Source organism: Lissotriton vulgaris, chromosome 11, assembly GCF_964263255.1.
Source record: "Lissotriton vulgaris chromosome 11, aLisVul1.2, whole genome shotgun sequence".
NCBI classification, from domain to species: Eukaryota; Metazoa; Chordata; class Amphibia; order Caudata; family Salamandridae; genus Lissotriton; species Lissotriton vulgaris.
This window is the reverse complement of record NC_141699.1, coordinates 558,968,772-558,984,836: the sequence shown is the minus strand read 5'-3', so window position 1 is coordinate 558,984,836 and position 16,065 is coordinate 558,968,772. Positions and strand designations below refer to the sequence as shown.

The window sequence follows — 16,065 nt, the reverse complement described above, 5'->3', positions numbered from 1 at the left end:
GTAATTTATCTGCCACATAATATTATGTCAATTTGAATAGCGCACTAATCACATTTGAGAGTATCTAGGCACCTGAGCAGGTGTCTAAGCGTCTGGTCCCTGTAGAGTTATTAGAGGAGCCAGGTCTCAAGCTTCTTGCGGAACTCCAGTTGTGAGAAGTCGTCTCTGAAGTGTTGCTTTAGGTCGTTTCATGTTTTGAGTTCAACGTAGGAGATAAACGACCTTCTGCTCTGCATTTGTGAATGTGGGAGTTGACGATGGTGGTGCAAGTGAGAGTGAGGCTGAGCGTAGCCATCTGGCAGGTTGGTAAAAGTGTATATGGCTGCTCAGGTATGCTTGCACAGTGTTGGTCAAGGCTTTGTATGAGTGAGGGGTTTGAATTGACTGAGTTTGTGAATGGGGAGCCCGTAATCAAATTGTAGTTGTAGAAGTCCTATGTAGAGCAACTTCAGTTTCTAGCCTAGCATATTCTCAGGGAGAAATTTTTCATTCAACTGGTCAAGTAAACTTCTATGTGCTTTCTCCCCTTCTCCCTATTACATTGGTAGCCGAGAAATGGCCAGGTTACAGAGTGAGCAAGATACTTAAAGGACCATCTGAAATGATGGATAGGTCTTGTATGAACATCAGTTGTATAGAGTATTGTGAAAAGGAAATTAGGATTATGTCAAACCCACAAATTAGGACGCAAAATGCCCCTGCACAATGACGAAGTGCACCACTACCCTAAGTGCCTTGGCTGCATCGATATTTGGATTTCTGGTACTTATTTTTGGTCCTGGGAGTACATTGTTCATCAGTGTGCGCAATTACCGTAGTCTTAATCACAGTACAGCGTTCTGTTTAGACCGGCAGGGGGCACCCCAAGCGCTACCCTTGTGGTGGTAGAAGGCTTTGCCTAGATCTGGAGATAAGTGGCATGAGCACGGTGGTGGCAGCATTCCAGTTTTGTGTTCAGTAGTAGTCAGTAGAGACCCAGCATTTTGACCTGCGTCACCAGAGTACGGTCCTACTGGCCACACATGTAAAGTTCTATGGGTGTGTACTTAACTCACCTTGTTCTGCATGGATTGTGTGTAGTGCCAGGCAGTCAGTGATACTTAAGTGTGCGTGCAGGGATGAATGAATGCGTCCGTCTATGGAACATACCATCGAGGCCTTTGGGTTCCTTAAGATCCCACCATTCCCAGGAAATCTTGATGAGAGGAAGGCTTAGACATTTGAACCTTTATTGAGCAAGTCTCAGTATAGACTGACAGCCAGGTGTGTTCCCAGGGTACTCCCTTGGCCTGTGTTGTGGCCCAAACATATTGGAGCCACTTATGCTGTGGCACATTGCTGGTGAAAGAGCACTTCAGAGGAGCTGACACCCATGCCTGAATTTCAAAGGCTTAGGCACTAATTCAAAAATGTGCCTGGATTTTCGGCTATAAAGGTAGGAGCCGGAGTCCCAAACATTGTTCAACAGCAGTGTTTACCAGACGAAAGATCATCACCAACACTTTGAGCTGCTGCAGCCTGGACAGGGTATCAAGGTCTGCTAGCCTTCCAGCTGTAATCAATGTTTATGAATTGTGAGCCCTCGCACACCTTGCACTAACCTCCCTTAGATGAGTCTTTGACTTCTCGAACAGCGCTATGTGAGTCAAGTGACAAAAGTGTAGTAGCCTTGGAAATTGAGTTTGCCCTAGTAAACCTACAGGCCCAGGGCTTTAATTACTTGAGAATATACAGTAGGAAACGGCAGTAAAGAATGTCAATGTTTTAACCATCAATGACACAATCAGTTGTCACTGCTGATGTGTGTGTGTGTGTGTGTGTGTGTGTGTGTGTGTGTGTGTGTGTGTGTGTGTGTGTGTGTGTGTGTGTGTGTGTGTGTGTGTGTGTATATATATATATATTTATATATATATATATAGTACAATGGTTCTCTCATCTCCATTGCACATTAGAGGCCCGCATTCCATATAGCTGATGGAAGGGCACAGGTATGTTCGCTTTCACAGCCTCCAAGTGACTGGTTTTAACCTTTGGCTTTATGGTTAGGCATTTCAAGGTTCTAGCAACACAGATGGCAGTGTTTATCACAACTACGGGTGTCTTGAGATGATGTAAAAAATGCAGGCTTTCACAGACACTCCCTTGCGTTGAAAAGATCCTATGAGAAATTTAGTAGTTTTACTTATTGACACTAACTCTTTATAAGAGTGGTGGCTATTATGAATTCTTTGAGTCTGGGTACCCCAATCCCCCCCCTTTATTTTTTCCATTAACCCCTTCTTTCATGAACCCCTTTTGTGTTATGACTCTTGTTGGGCGCTTAATTTCACTGTATTTCTCACTAGTCGCCTTTTTTGTATATTTTGAGTAATGCCATGTTGGGCAGAGAGACGAAATAGTTGTTTTTCCTCTCCAAATATACAAATAAGATTTCCTTTACTTTCTTGGTCCTGATGAAGCTCTAAATTAAAGAGGGTGAAACATGTCCACTTTTGTTTGAAGGAATCCCAAAAAGAAGAAATGTATTAGATTAGTTATAGGAGGAGCCGGAGCCCTGAAGCCCTACACCCCTTTCCGTTAAGGGCTACCTGCTGGTGGATTGGACTCTGTAAGAGTTGTGAACAACCACCATACTTGCAAACAGAGGAAGCAGCAAGGATTTTGTGTAAAAGGATACAAACAATTAATATCTATTTTTTTATTCTCTTTGATTTTTGTATATTTCCAGGTTTTAGTATAGTACTAGGCCCAGTCACTCAGAAGCCAAAGTAGATTGGGCCTGAGGACATCCTGAGGAAAAGGCCATAACACCTCCAGTTGGGCCCAGTAGCTCCTGGTTTCCCGATGGCCCTCTGAAAGGGGTTCTGACACCAGATATTAGTAATTTTACTTGATTAATCTGTGTCTCTTCACAAACCATACCATGTTCAAAGCTGGGCAATTGACTTGACAACTGTCTTTTTATAAAGATGAAATTGTATAGGATACAGTGTTGATCCTTACTTTCATTGAGGTATAGTCAACATTTTCCATCATTCATTTTCTCAGCCAATTATTTTACGCTGCTTCAAAACTCTCAGATCATGGCCCATTTAGCCTTAGACAAATACTTGGAAAATACATTGTGACAGTTATGATGTTGGAAATGTTATTGAGTAAAATGTCACTTTGAATAAAACATATTTTTGTCTGAATTTTCTTTTCAGTGTTCATGTGATACTTGCAGCATATGTGACAAGAATTATGAATGAAGATAGCTAATATTTCCTGAAAGTGGCCTTGTCTTTCCTCTTTTCTAGACTACTTACGTACAATATAACATTTTTGTTTCTATTGGTACAAATTTAGAAGCTTGTGTAAAATGTTTTTCTTTTAATTTTAATGTTTAATTCTGCACTTTTACAGATATGCTTTGGAAAGCTGTCTGACAGCCCATCAGGAGGTGCAGATGCTGATGCCTCAGATGTGCAATCTGTGGATTCTTGTGTGTCAAGAAGAGGTACAGGATCAAGTAAGAAAGATAATGTGTGTCAGGTAAGTGGGTAGACTAGGCATCTAGGCCATTCAGTTATGCAGAGAGCCAAAAGAGATAAACCGTTAAATCAGGAACTATAACATTGCGCTGTTTTATTATCAATTCAATTGAGGATTGGATCTTAAATAAACTGAATACGGTTTCTTTTCAAATTCTAACAAGGCTATTGTAGTATCGGGAAAGCTGATACATCAAAGGCAGGAGACCTTTATGACATGAATCCAAATTATTTATTCTTTAGTATTAAGGAGAACAGGACCCACGACTGACAATCCAGTTGCTCAGGAGAAGGCTAGAATCAAATTGACACTTCTAGCATCAAGCAAAGGTTCCAAATAGAACATGGGTAACAACATGACCTAATAGCAAAAACTTGAAAATGCAATAAAAATGAATGGCTCAAAATGTCTCTATATGAGTATCCAGATGCAAAATGCAGCTGAGAAATAACTTGAGGACGCTGAGCAGGAGGCTTTGCCAGAAGCAGAACATCAGCAAAAGCGAGTTGCGCAATGGATATCATTTCTAATAGCAACGTGATTTGTGAAATGCTTCTCCTCCCGCCTGGCTGGAGTGAGGAATGGATGCCTCAATGAGAAGTTGAACGAAGCTCCCAAAGTTGGAGGGAAGAATTCGCAGGAGAGTGGGACCCGATAGCACTACTGCCAGGATGGAGTCGCTTGGAGGTGATCCAGCTGGATACCTGTTTGGTTTACTCATAAACTACCATACTCACCTGGGCCCATAAACATTCATACTGAAACCTGTAATTACCGCTGGAGTCAAATTTTGTTATTCCTGCATGATGAATTTTACCTTTACCAATTCTTACCAACCCTATCACCTTAACGTCTTAATTTCCACGGTCAATAGATCAGGTAGTTAGTAGAATAGGTAGAAATGTCATTAACTTTATTCTTCAAATGGCCACAGACTCGAGGGAGTTTTAAAAATGTTTTATCTAATCAATAATTTTGTGAATCAAATACCAATACATGTCACACACGCATATTTCTTTAGGAAATAATCAAGAATAGAATAAAATGACTTAGTTAAATCTTCATGATGACATTACCTGGAGAGGGTAGAAACAGAGAGCAGTACAAGGACATACTACACAGAATTATATCTACCTAGAATGGTGTGAGGATCAACCTTTGGCCATGGAGTTGGATAGGGACCCCTGGGTCAGACAGGAACCCAAGGATCAGGATTGGTTCAAGACAGGATAGGTGACCTCTTCTAGATGCAACACCAGCTTCGCACCCCCTCTCTGGCACTACTCTCTTCGATTCTACCCCTTCCTTTGATGTGCCTCCTCGATTATTCTTCCGCGTTCCCCTTCTAGATGATCGGATTCTTCTTCGGCAGTATCGGCGTCGCTTTCTTTCTCTCTAGTCTTCTTGTCAGAGTGCTCGGACTGCGTCTCTGACCTCTGTGGTATTCGCCGTCGTCTGTGTCAGTGATGGGTCAATGACGTCTGAGACAGTCCGACATCTAACTGACTAAGCCTACCTTAGTTATACTGTTTGTTCTTCGTGTATGTACCACCCCCCAATGTCTCAATAACGTGAAAACCCCTACTTCTAATTGGGCAAGGAGATGGGGAGAGGTCATCACACCATACTAATGTAATACTTTTTTCTTTAGTTCATTGTTCAATCTTCCCACACCTTAATTTTACTTTCCCAAGCTTTATTCCCACACGTATTTCACATTAGGATCAATACTTTGTATGCAAAATATATTTTCTTCCTTTCCCTCTTCGTGTCCAGAGGTGAAGTTCCCACGCTCTTCTTGCTAGAGCGACCTTGGCTGAGTTTCAACAGTGTCATCATGGTGCCAGACGGGTTTTGAATGCGCTTGCGCATAAGTCAGGTGGGGGTAGGGATTTCAGTCACCTTCTAGGTCCAAATACAAACTATCAATAAAATCAAAGAAGGACATGTTAAAATACAGAAATATGTGAATACACTGTATACCACTTATATCTACTCTAATCCCATTAATTTTATTCTACTTTTGCATTAGCAATTTAATAAAATGTGAGAGGTTTAGTTTAAGCATAGCATGTGCATTAACATGTGAGTTTCAAGCAGCCATCTTAATAGCTACTGCGCAGCTGCAAAGTTTACCCACAAAAAACAAGGACGTCATACTACATAGATGCAGTAGACGCATATGTAGAAGATTCCCGCATTTTGGCAGCCATTTTAAGTCACTCGGGTTACTTATTAGTAATACACATAGGCAAGCTTCCCCTAGATTCAGTATAAAAGAGTGTGATGCAATATTAGTATTTACGAACATGTTGGTTACAATATTACATGTTAATGGAGAGGATTGCATCCGAGCAAGTTTCTTTCAAACGAAACCTTGCTCCATCAATCCCCTCTATGATGGCATTTTATGCCATCACTAATTTAATCACTAAATCATTTGCCAACTTTAGTGCATTTCCATTTCAATCTCTTCTTGAACCTTTTTATTTTGTAAACCTTTCTTTCTTTTATAAATATCTCCTCTTATCTCTTCAAGCTGAATTTCGTCATATTTTCTCTTCTTTCCCTTTGAATTCACTTCATACCACTTTCTTTTCCAACAACATTTGCACCAAAACATTATTGCTAAAACTAATAAGGTTGTTCCCATTATTGGCATTATTATTTGACCTATAATACTTTTACCTTGATTAGAAAACCAACTACCTATGGTGGAAATACCATTTGTTAATTACTTCCATACACTATCAACTTCCGGTGGTTTTAAATCCTCTTCCAGATCTGTGATATTTTTGATATAGCCTCCAATTTCAAGACTTTTGTCTGGAATGTAAATGCAACAGTGTTGCGTTTTCACCCGTTTATAGACTCCGCCCTTTTTAGCCAATAATATATCAAGAGCAAGTCGATTTTGCAAACCATAGATCTGACCTCAACCAATTCTGTATTGATCAATAAAAATTCTCCAGCAGTGTCAGTTGTTAACCGATCAACTACTGTAGACAATTGACAGATTTTCCGAGAATCCAAAATAACGTCCACTGGAGGTATCAATGCACTAAATATATCACCTACTATTTCTGGAAAACTAGCCCTTTTATTGCGTGTTAGTCCGTTATTATCTTCATTGCTTCCTGTGATTCTTTTTACATGATATACGTTAGGGAATAATATTCCGAAATAGCAACTCCTGTACCAGTGTTCAGGCAGCTTAAAATAAGCTTTGCCTCCACACACATAATAAATTCCAGGTAGTACTGGATTTGTACCCCCTTTTAGTCCCCGTCCCCCAGTTACTAAGAAATTGTGTTCACATTCACTGGAACCAATAAATATATGGCTATACTCTGTTTTTAACCTATGGAGACAGATTTTCCCTTTCTTTTCAAGGTCCAAGGACATAGCAGCAATCAATTCTTTTTTTTCCGCCCATTTAGGTATCTTAGGTTTCGGTTCCGAGGCCCTTCTTTGGAAATCCTGTCTCCTTTTCTCAACTAAATTCAAAAATATATTTTCTTCTTCATGTCACTTACATTTTAAATTATGCTTATGTGCTTCAGCTATATCTATTGTTTTCATTTTGGGAAAATATTCCCCCATGAATTGCGAGTCTCTACTACTAAGAATCGGGTTCATGCTTTTTCGCAGAGGAACTTCAGAAAAAATCACATCTACGTTAGAATAATAATGTTGAAGTTTTCCAGTTCGATAAAATGAACTAGCTAAGACTCTACATGAAATACTATATGTCAACCGTAAATGATGATATATCTGAAAGAGACACGTTAGTGATAGATTCCTTACCTTAGAATATCCCCAGGCGTCAGACTAGATTCGGAAATTTTTGCGTAGCAGTACCCTTGCGCGTCAGTAGGCGTCGTCTGCGGCTCCGCGTCCGTCAAAGGCATCGTGGGCGCCGTGATGACGTCGTCAGAGTACTTAGACGCCGCCTCCACGTGCTGACGTCAGTTCTTCTTTTTTCCGCGCCAGCAAGAGCAGATCTGGAAAAGCAGTACTTTAGTCACTTTTTGAATAAACTTTTTGATCCCTTTTGATCATCTTTTCTTAAGTCTTGCGACTCTGCACGGTGCTGATAGGGATGCCTGGTTTCGAACCTTGTGAGGATTGCGACCGACTAATGTCGGCCACCGACCCTCACCGTCGGTGTCTCCACTGTCTCGGCGTCGACCACGACGACAAGACCTGCTACGACTGCCGGTCCCTGACTTCGAAAGCTAGGCGGGAGCGGTCCCGCAAGCGACTCGAACTCCGGCAGTCGGCCCAGCGGCGCGAGAGGTCCCGGTCCCAACGGAGGTCGAGGGACATATCGCGGGGTAGGAGCCATTAAAGCTCCGGGAGTCTACATCACTCCTCCGGGTCGAAGTCGTCATCAGGTAAGCACAAGAAGTCGAAGAGACGTCATCGCTCTTCCGACTCCCCCCGACACTCGTGCTCCGTCGGAGTTCGCGGGCGTTGCGGCCTGCTCCACACCCTCCTGTCCCTGGGCAGAACGCGACGCCGGGGGAGATCGAGCACTTCCTCATGGCCATGAGGTCCCTCTCTTCCCCGACGGGCTCCACGGCGCCTTTGGGCCCAGCGGACCCGCTCGGAGGTCCTAGCGGGTCGGGAGCTTCAGCCCCGACGCCGTCGGGTTCCTCGGCGCCGCCAGCGCCTTCGGGCCCGGTGCTGCAGGGCCCCACTGGATCCGCTTCGGGATCCGGGTCGTCGCCGGTTGACCTAACGACCTCACTGGTGCCGATCCCTCAGGTGTCACCTCCGGCGCCGTCCTCGGGCGGCGCCGTCCCAGATGCCTCCCTCGCTCTGGTTCCGGCGTCGGAATGGCGCCGCTGGGCACCGCTTTCGACGCCGCTTGGGGAGTTTAGCTTCTATGTCTATCGTTTGACAATCCTGATTATCAGGAGGTGGGTGATGAGGAGTATTGGGAGGGGTCTGAGGACCCTCTGACACGGAAGTGTCAGTCTCAAGAGGACTGGACAGGTGGACTTGGGGAGGCCAGTGGTCTGGACACCTCACCAGACACTGGCTTTATCTCGCCTCTTACCGTGGCTTCGGAGGAGGGGGCAACCTACAGTGTGGTGTTGATGAGGGCGGATAAGGCCTTGTGCCTTGAGCTCCCCGTCGCGGCCGTGTGGACTAACCTCCTCACTGAGGTCCTTAAACCGCAGTCCAGCTCGGCCGAGCCTCTGCTGCCGTTTAATGAGGCCTTGACTGACGTTCTTTTGGGCACTTGGTCCAGGCCCGCTACGGGTTCGCCCGTAGATAGGAACATGGCCAGACGCCACCGCCGGCCCCGGGCGACCCATGTTTCCTGTCCACCCACCCCAACCCGAGAGTCTGGTCATCCAGGCTTCGAATTCCCATACCGCATTCCCGTTGGCTCGGCCGGACAGGGAATCCAAAAGGTATGAGCAGTACGGCAAAAAGGTATTCTCCTCCCTTAGTCTGGGACTGCGGTCTTCCAACACCGCATGCCTCTTGGGCCGCTACACCCTCTCTCTGTGGGACCCGGTCGCGGAATTGCTGCCAGAGTGTCCGTTGGAGGTACGGGCCAAACTCGGCCAGGCCCTTGTGGAAGGCCGGGATGCAGCAAAATATTCTATCCGGTGTGGGTTGGATACCACCGACTCACTAGACAGAGCGATGGCAACGACGGTGGCGATTCGTCGCCACGCCTGGTTGAGGTCTGCCAACTTTTCGGCCGTTGTCCAGAATACACTCATGGACAGGCCGTTTGATGGCCATCGCCTTTTTGGCGACAAGGCAGACCATGCGCTTGAGCGCTTTAAGGACTCCAGGGCTACGGCTAAGTCCTTGGGCCTCTCGACCCCGCGCCAGCAAACGGGTGCCTTTCGCTCCTTTCGTGGCCAAGGAAGGGGCGCCCCCACATGTGCCGCCAGCCACGCACCGCAGACTAACATCCAACGCGGTGGCGGCCGTGGAAATCGCCGTGGAGGCGGTCGGGGACAACGGCGGGGCCAGTCAACAGCTTCCCTCGCAGCATCCGCCTCAAAACCCTCCTAGTCCGTGCTTTCAGGCCCATGTGACGCCAGTGGGGGGGCAGGGTTCGCCATCACCACTCCCACTGGCGCACTGTCACATCGGACAGGTGGGTGCTGCAAATCGTCCGAAGGGGCTACTCCCTCCCCTTCGAGACGACCCCTCAAGCCATGCCACCGCAATACCACGGTGTATCGGGGGGATCATTTGCGAAGGCCAAGGGGACCATCGAGCGCGTTCCTGGGCCAGAAGTAGGGTGTGGTTGTTACTCCCACTACTTCTGGTACCCAAGAAGGGCAAAGGGGGCCCACGCCCTATCTTGGACCTACGGAACGTCAACGGCTTCCTCTGGAAGGAGAAGTTCAAAATGCTGACTCTGGCTCAGGTCTTAGCTGCCCTGGACCCAGGAGACTGGATGGTAACGTTGGACTTGCAGGACGCTTATTTCCACATCCCCGTCCTGCCGGCCCACCGGCGCTACCTGCGGTTCACAGTAGGACACGAGCACTTTCAGTTTACCGTGCTCCCCTTCGGCCTTACCAGCGCCCCACGGGTGTTCATGTAAGTGATGGCGGTGGTCGCGGCGCATCTGCGCAGGTTAGGGGTTTCAGTCTTTCCCTACCTCGACGACCGGTTGTTGAAGGCGGGCTCGCCCAAAACAGTCGTCGGCCACCTCCAGACGACGGCAGACCTCCTGCACCAGCTGGGGTTCTCCATCAATATGCTGAGTCACACCTGTGCCCCTCCCAGAAGCTCCTCTTCATCGGAGCGGTACTCAGCGCGGTTTCGGGTTTACCCTCTGTTCCCTCCCACCCCCCCCCCCAATCCCCCCCCCCCCCCACCCCCCCGACCGAACAGCGGGTTCAGGATATACAGGCTCTGATTCCGATCTTCCTGCCTTTATCCCGAGTCTCGGTCAGGTTGACGCTGCGGCTTCTGGGGCTGATGGCCTCCTGCATCCTTCTGGTGCATCACGCCCGGTGGCGGATGCGGGCTCTGCAGTGGGACCTGAAGTTTCAGTGGGCCCAGCATCAGGGCAACCTGTCCGGCCATGTCCTGATCTAGGAGGGCACTGCGAGACAGCTGCAGTGGTGGCTCACGGACTGCGATTGGGTCAGCGACAGATCCCTCTCCATTCCCCAACCGGAGCACATGGTTGTGACGGACGCGTCCCTCCAGGGCTGGAGACGCCACATGGGAGAGGCGGAGATCAGAGGCCTCTGGTCTCCGGCGGAGTCCCGGCTCCATATCAATATTTTGGAGCTGCGGACGATTCGTCTAGCACTGAAGTCATTCCTCCCCTCTGTCCGGGGGAGTGTAGTGCAGGTGTTCACGGACAACACCACTGCCATGAGGTACTGCAACAAACAGGGCGGGGTGGGGTCGTGGACCCTCTGCCAGGAGGCTCTGCGCCTTTGGCAGTGGCTGGAACATCAGGGTGTGTCCCTGGTGGTTCAACACCTGGCAGATTCTCTGAACGCCAGGGCGGACGAACTCAGCCACCGGTGCATGATGATCACGAATGGCGTCTGAACTCGGACGTGGCGCAAGGTCTCTTTCTGAAGTGGGGAGAGCCTTGGTTACATCTATTCGCCACAGAAGAGAAAGCACAATGTCATCAGTTCTGCGCGTTGGAATTTCCAAGGTGGCACTCCCTCGGAGACACTTTTCGTCGCGAGTGGAGTTGCGGTCTGTTGTACGCCTTTCCGCCTATACCACTTCTGCCCAGAGTGCTGAAGAAGATCTAGCTCGACCGGGCCCATGTCATCCTTGTGGCTCCGGACTGGGCACAAAGGTACTGGTATCCCGAGCTACTCAGTATGTCAGTCGATCCCCCGGTTCGTCTGCCTCTTCAGGAGGACCTTCTGTCACAGCAGCAGGGGACGGTCCTCCACCCGAACCTGTCCAGTCTCCACCTCCATGCTTGGAGATTGAGAGGCGACAGTTGAGGCCATTTGACTTGCCTCCTGAAGTCTGTAACATCATTCTGGCAGCCAGGCGTCCCAACGCCAAGTCCGTATACGCCTGCAGGTGGAACAGATTTGTGGCATGGTGCACAGCAAAGGCTGTGGATTCTCTCTCTGCCCCTCTTTCTGAGGTTCTTCTCTTCCTTCTTTCTCTTGCCCAGCAGGGCTCTGCTCTGGGCACTATCAAGGGCTATCTTTCTGCCCTTTCAGCCTTCCTAAGGCTGCCTGATCAACCATCTTTGTTCAAGTCCCCGGTCCGACGCGGTAGCCTGTACCGTAGCGCGGAGGGCGGGTCAGGGAGAGCCAGGCACTTCCTGTGGGGTGATTGCTGGAGCGGTTCGCGCTCTAGTTACCTGCATTTCTCTGGGCTATTTAGGCGGAGCCACCATACCGGCGAGCTGCGGTAGGGTGACGGTGGCAGAGTCATCCGATCCGCTTGCTCGCTAGAGGTACCAGAATTGTGCCTTGCGCTGTGCCTAAGCTGTTGCACTGAGAGAATTGATTGTTTTTTACACTGTTTGCTGTTGATTTAAAAACGCTGCAGTCGACTTAAAAAAACGGAATTTTACCCTGATATGCATTTATTTTAAAAGAACCAAATCCCTGTGTCTCTAGACATTTTAAAACGTGTACATTTTACTGTGTTAGCGCTACCTGTATTACTTCGCCTCAGCCCTGAGCCAATAGGGGGAGGACGACATCTCTGGTCAGCAAAGAAGCCTGGGCTCGATTCTCACTCCTGCCCACCCCGGTCCGACGCAGTAGCCAGTACCATTGCGCGGAGGGCAGGTCAGGGAGAGCCAGGCACTTCCTGTGGGGTGATTGCTGGAGCGGTTAGTGCTCTAGTTGCCTGCATTTCTCTGGGCTATTTAGCCCTCGCCCCCTCCCGAGCGCGCAGCGGTAGCACGCGAGGGAGCCGAAGCTACGCCGAAGAGTAGCCAAAGAGTTGCCCATCTGCGCCCGTCCGCGACTGGACGGGGATAGGGGCAAAGGGCCATACACTCTTGGACCCTACGAAGGTCCCCAGATTAAGGTATACATCTCAAGCGTTACACAATCTCCGTCCTCAGAGGGAGGGGGGCTGTGTCCGTGATCAATGGCCATGTTTGGAGGGTCCCTTTTCGTGCATGCATTGCAGATTTCAAGCAACCCATACTGCCATCTCTATTGGACACGTGGTTAAAGAAATACTGATGTCTAAGGGCTGGAAAAGTTTCCTTTTGAATGTACGTTCATTGCCCAAACACTATCTGGAGATCTGGAACCTTATACATACCACCAGTCCCGAAATCTGTTTCTTAACAGAAACCTGGTTAAAACCACATGCCACCCCAGCTATTGCTTTGGGAATTCCGGAAGGATACAAAATTCTCAGGCTCGACCGCCCTATTAAAACTGGAGGCGGGATAGCTACAGTATATAAAGAAGATCTGAAAGTTACCATAATTGAGCAGAGTTGTTGTCCAATGATGGAAATGATGATTTTCAAGATAAAGTCAGGCTCCAAATAAAACTGGAAAGGAGCTCTGATCTATCGCCCACCTGGGACTAGTAAGGAATGTACCCTATCACTAACAGAACTACTAGCACAACACCTAAAAGCCAAAGAAAACTTTCTGCTATTGGGAGATTTTAACTTTCATGTCGACATTCCAGACCATCCTGAAACCTTGTCCCTGCTCTCAGACCTTTCTTGCTAGGATTCCAGTTACAAAATAATGGTCCCACTCATATGGGTGGCCATACCTTAGATTTGATTTTCTCTAATGGCCCCAAGTTATGTAGTCGACCCCCTACTCGAGTTAATTGGTCAGACCATTGCCTGTTTGAATTCACTCGCCCCGGATTAGCAAAACCAATCAAAAAACAGTCTGCTCCTCCCATATGGCGCAGACAATGGCACAAAGTCACATTAGAAGAAAATCAGAAAGTATGGAAAGAACCGCTTATCACAGCAATAGACAATGCGGAGTCAGCTCTCTCCAAATATAACACAGCCTTTAAAGAAGCTGTCGATCTTCTAGCTCCGTTGAAACTTAAGAAGCAATATCCCATGTCGAAACAGGAGACATGGTATACTGAACAACTGAGGATAGAAAAGCAGGGCTGCAGAAAGCTAGAAAAGGTATGGAGAAAGACACATACTGAAGAAAGCCGGAAAAATCACTCAGAAGCTTTAAGTTCCTATTATAAAAACATCAGGCTAGCCAAAAAGAACAGCTTAACATCTCAGCTAGCAGAAGCAGGGAACTCTTCTAGAGAGCTGTTCAGGATCTTACAGACCTTTGTAAAGCCCTTGGCATGTGAGAGTCCTGATGAATTTACTCAATCATTATTTAATGAAATCTCCCTCTTCTTTGAGGAAAAAATTGACGCCATATATCAGAAGATTACAATGGCTAAAAGCTCTAGGACCAGCATTAAAAACACTCTGATACCTTTCGACAATAACCAACTTAAGTTAACTGAGTTTCCTGAAATCAGTCAAATAGAAATCTTATCTTTGATAAGTAGCATTAAAAGCGGCTCCCCACTAGATCTCATTCCAGCAAAAACAACGGCCTCAATAGGCAACCTCCTGTGCCCTATGACACAGACGATCATCAATCTATCTCTTAAAGAGGGACGAATTCCCCAAGATTGGCAAAAGGCGGTAGTAAATCCCATTCGTAAAAACACGGCCTTGCCATGGTCAGAAATATCCAACCTACGCCCCATTTCCCTACTACCATTCTTAAGCAAACTGGCCGAAAAACATGTGAACACTCATGTGTCAAGGTTTGTTGAGGCCACAGGGGGTCTGGACCACTCTCAATCTGGGTTCAGACCCAACTACAGCACCGAATCGGCACTCCTCTCCGTGTCAGATAACATCAAAATGACACAGGATAGAGGAGGCTCCATGATTCTGGTGCTGTTAGACCTGTCTGCAGCCTTTGACACTGTGTCACATGAGATTCTTCTTGGCCGTTTGCAGCAGGTGGGAATTGGAGGCGTAGCTCTGTCCTGGCTGGAGAGTTTTCTCACAGGCCGCTCACAAAGTGTCAGCTTGGGCTCCTATCATTCCATTTCCAGGGAGCTCACTAAGGGGATCCGCAGGGCTCATGCCTAAGCCCCACATTATTTAATGTGTAGGTGGCCCCCCTTGCTGACATTGTGAGACAATATGGGTTTACCCCTGTGTCGTATGCTGACGACACCCAGCTTTTGTTCCCTTCAGACTTTAACCCCAGAAATTAAGAACTCTTTTGCTGAGGGTATGAGAGCTGTTTCTCACTGGATGGCTTCCAATTGCCTCCAGTGTAACGTGGGCAAGACAGAAGTTATGATATTCGGGAAAGCAAATCTCCTGTGGTCACCAGATTGGTGGCCTCTGGAATTGGGACCTGTTCCTTGTCCAAAACAATCAGTTGAGAACTTGGGAGTCAAATTAGACCAGAACCTGGTCCTAGAAGAACATGTGAATCTGGTGACTGGATCCTGTTTCCGGACAATCAGCCTCTTGAGAAGGGTTTTTCCCTTCCTATCAGATGTTCATAGAAATACCTTAGTCCAGGCGCTTGTAATAAGTCGGTTGGATTACTGCAATGGCCTCCTCATTTCAGCAAATGAACATATAATCAACCGACTCCAAGTGGCCCAAAACACTGCGGCCAGATGGGTTCTCAATGTCCCCTCAAGAACTCCATCTAGGCCCCTTCTGGAAGAGCTTCACTGGTTGCCCGTACGTCAGCGAATCAAATTTAAAATTTGTTGTATCATCCATAAAAGTCTCTTTGGATCAGTTCCCCATTATTTGACTCAGAAATTTCAAATTCACAAATCGGAACGCCTTCTGCGTTCCAACAGCCAACTTCTACTAAAAATTCCATTTCTTAAGAAGGCAAGGCATGGTGGCCATGCTCTCTCTTATGTAGGACTTTCCCTTTGGAATAAACTCCCTGTGGACATGCGTCATAACACCAATCTTCTCTCCTTTAGGAAGGCACTAAAAACCTACCTCTTCAGGGAAGCTTAGACACCCACCCATCTCGCACCCAAGGCACCATTTCTTCTGACATTTAAAGCGAGCGAAGCTTGGAGATACCCCTTTGGGAGTCGAGTCTGGCGCTATAGAAGCAAATAAAATAAATAAATAAATAAATAAATAAATTGTAAATCGTTTTCTGAAAGGCATCACACACACGTTTCCACCTGTTCCCTTCGTGATAACTCAGTGGGACTTGAACCTGGTTTTTACTTTTCTGATGTGCGCTTCCTTTGAGCCACTTCACAACTGTCTTATCCGCCTTCTTACTCTGAAGACTGCTTTCCTGGTTGCCATCACCTCTGCCAGGAGAGTGAGTGAGTTCCAGGCTCTGTCCTCTAAACCTCCTTTCCTTTCTGTCCATCCGGACAAGGTTGTGTTGCGGACAAAACCCTATTTCCTGCCCAAGGTACTCACAGCCTTCCACATCAGGCAGTCCATCACCTTGCCCACCTTCTTTCCGCCTCTGCATCCCTCGAAAGAGGAAGAGAGGCTCCACCGTCTGGACCCAAAACG

The 16,065-nt window shown here is 47.4% G+C and overlaps 1 protein-coding gene across 2 annotated transcripts in view; it reads left to right on the top strand.

Annotated features, from left to right (window-relative positions):
* Nucleotides 1-16,065, top strand: part of NSD3 (nuclear receptor binding SET domain protein 3) — a 1,769,888-nt gene that overhangs the window by 1,012,185 nt on the left and 741,638 nt on the right. For both annotated transcript variants that reach the window (XM_086943639.1, XM_086943638.1), the window contains exon 11: nucleotides 3,406-3,534. In XM_086943639.1, coding sequence (XP_086799765.1) covers nucleotides 3,406-3,534 — 129 coding nt within the window. The remainder of the gene's footprint in view (nucleotides 1-3,405; nucleotides 3,535-16,065) is intronic.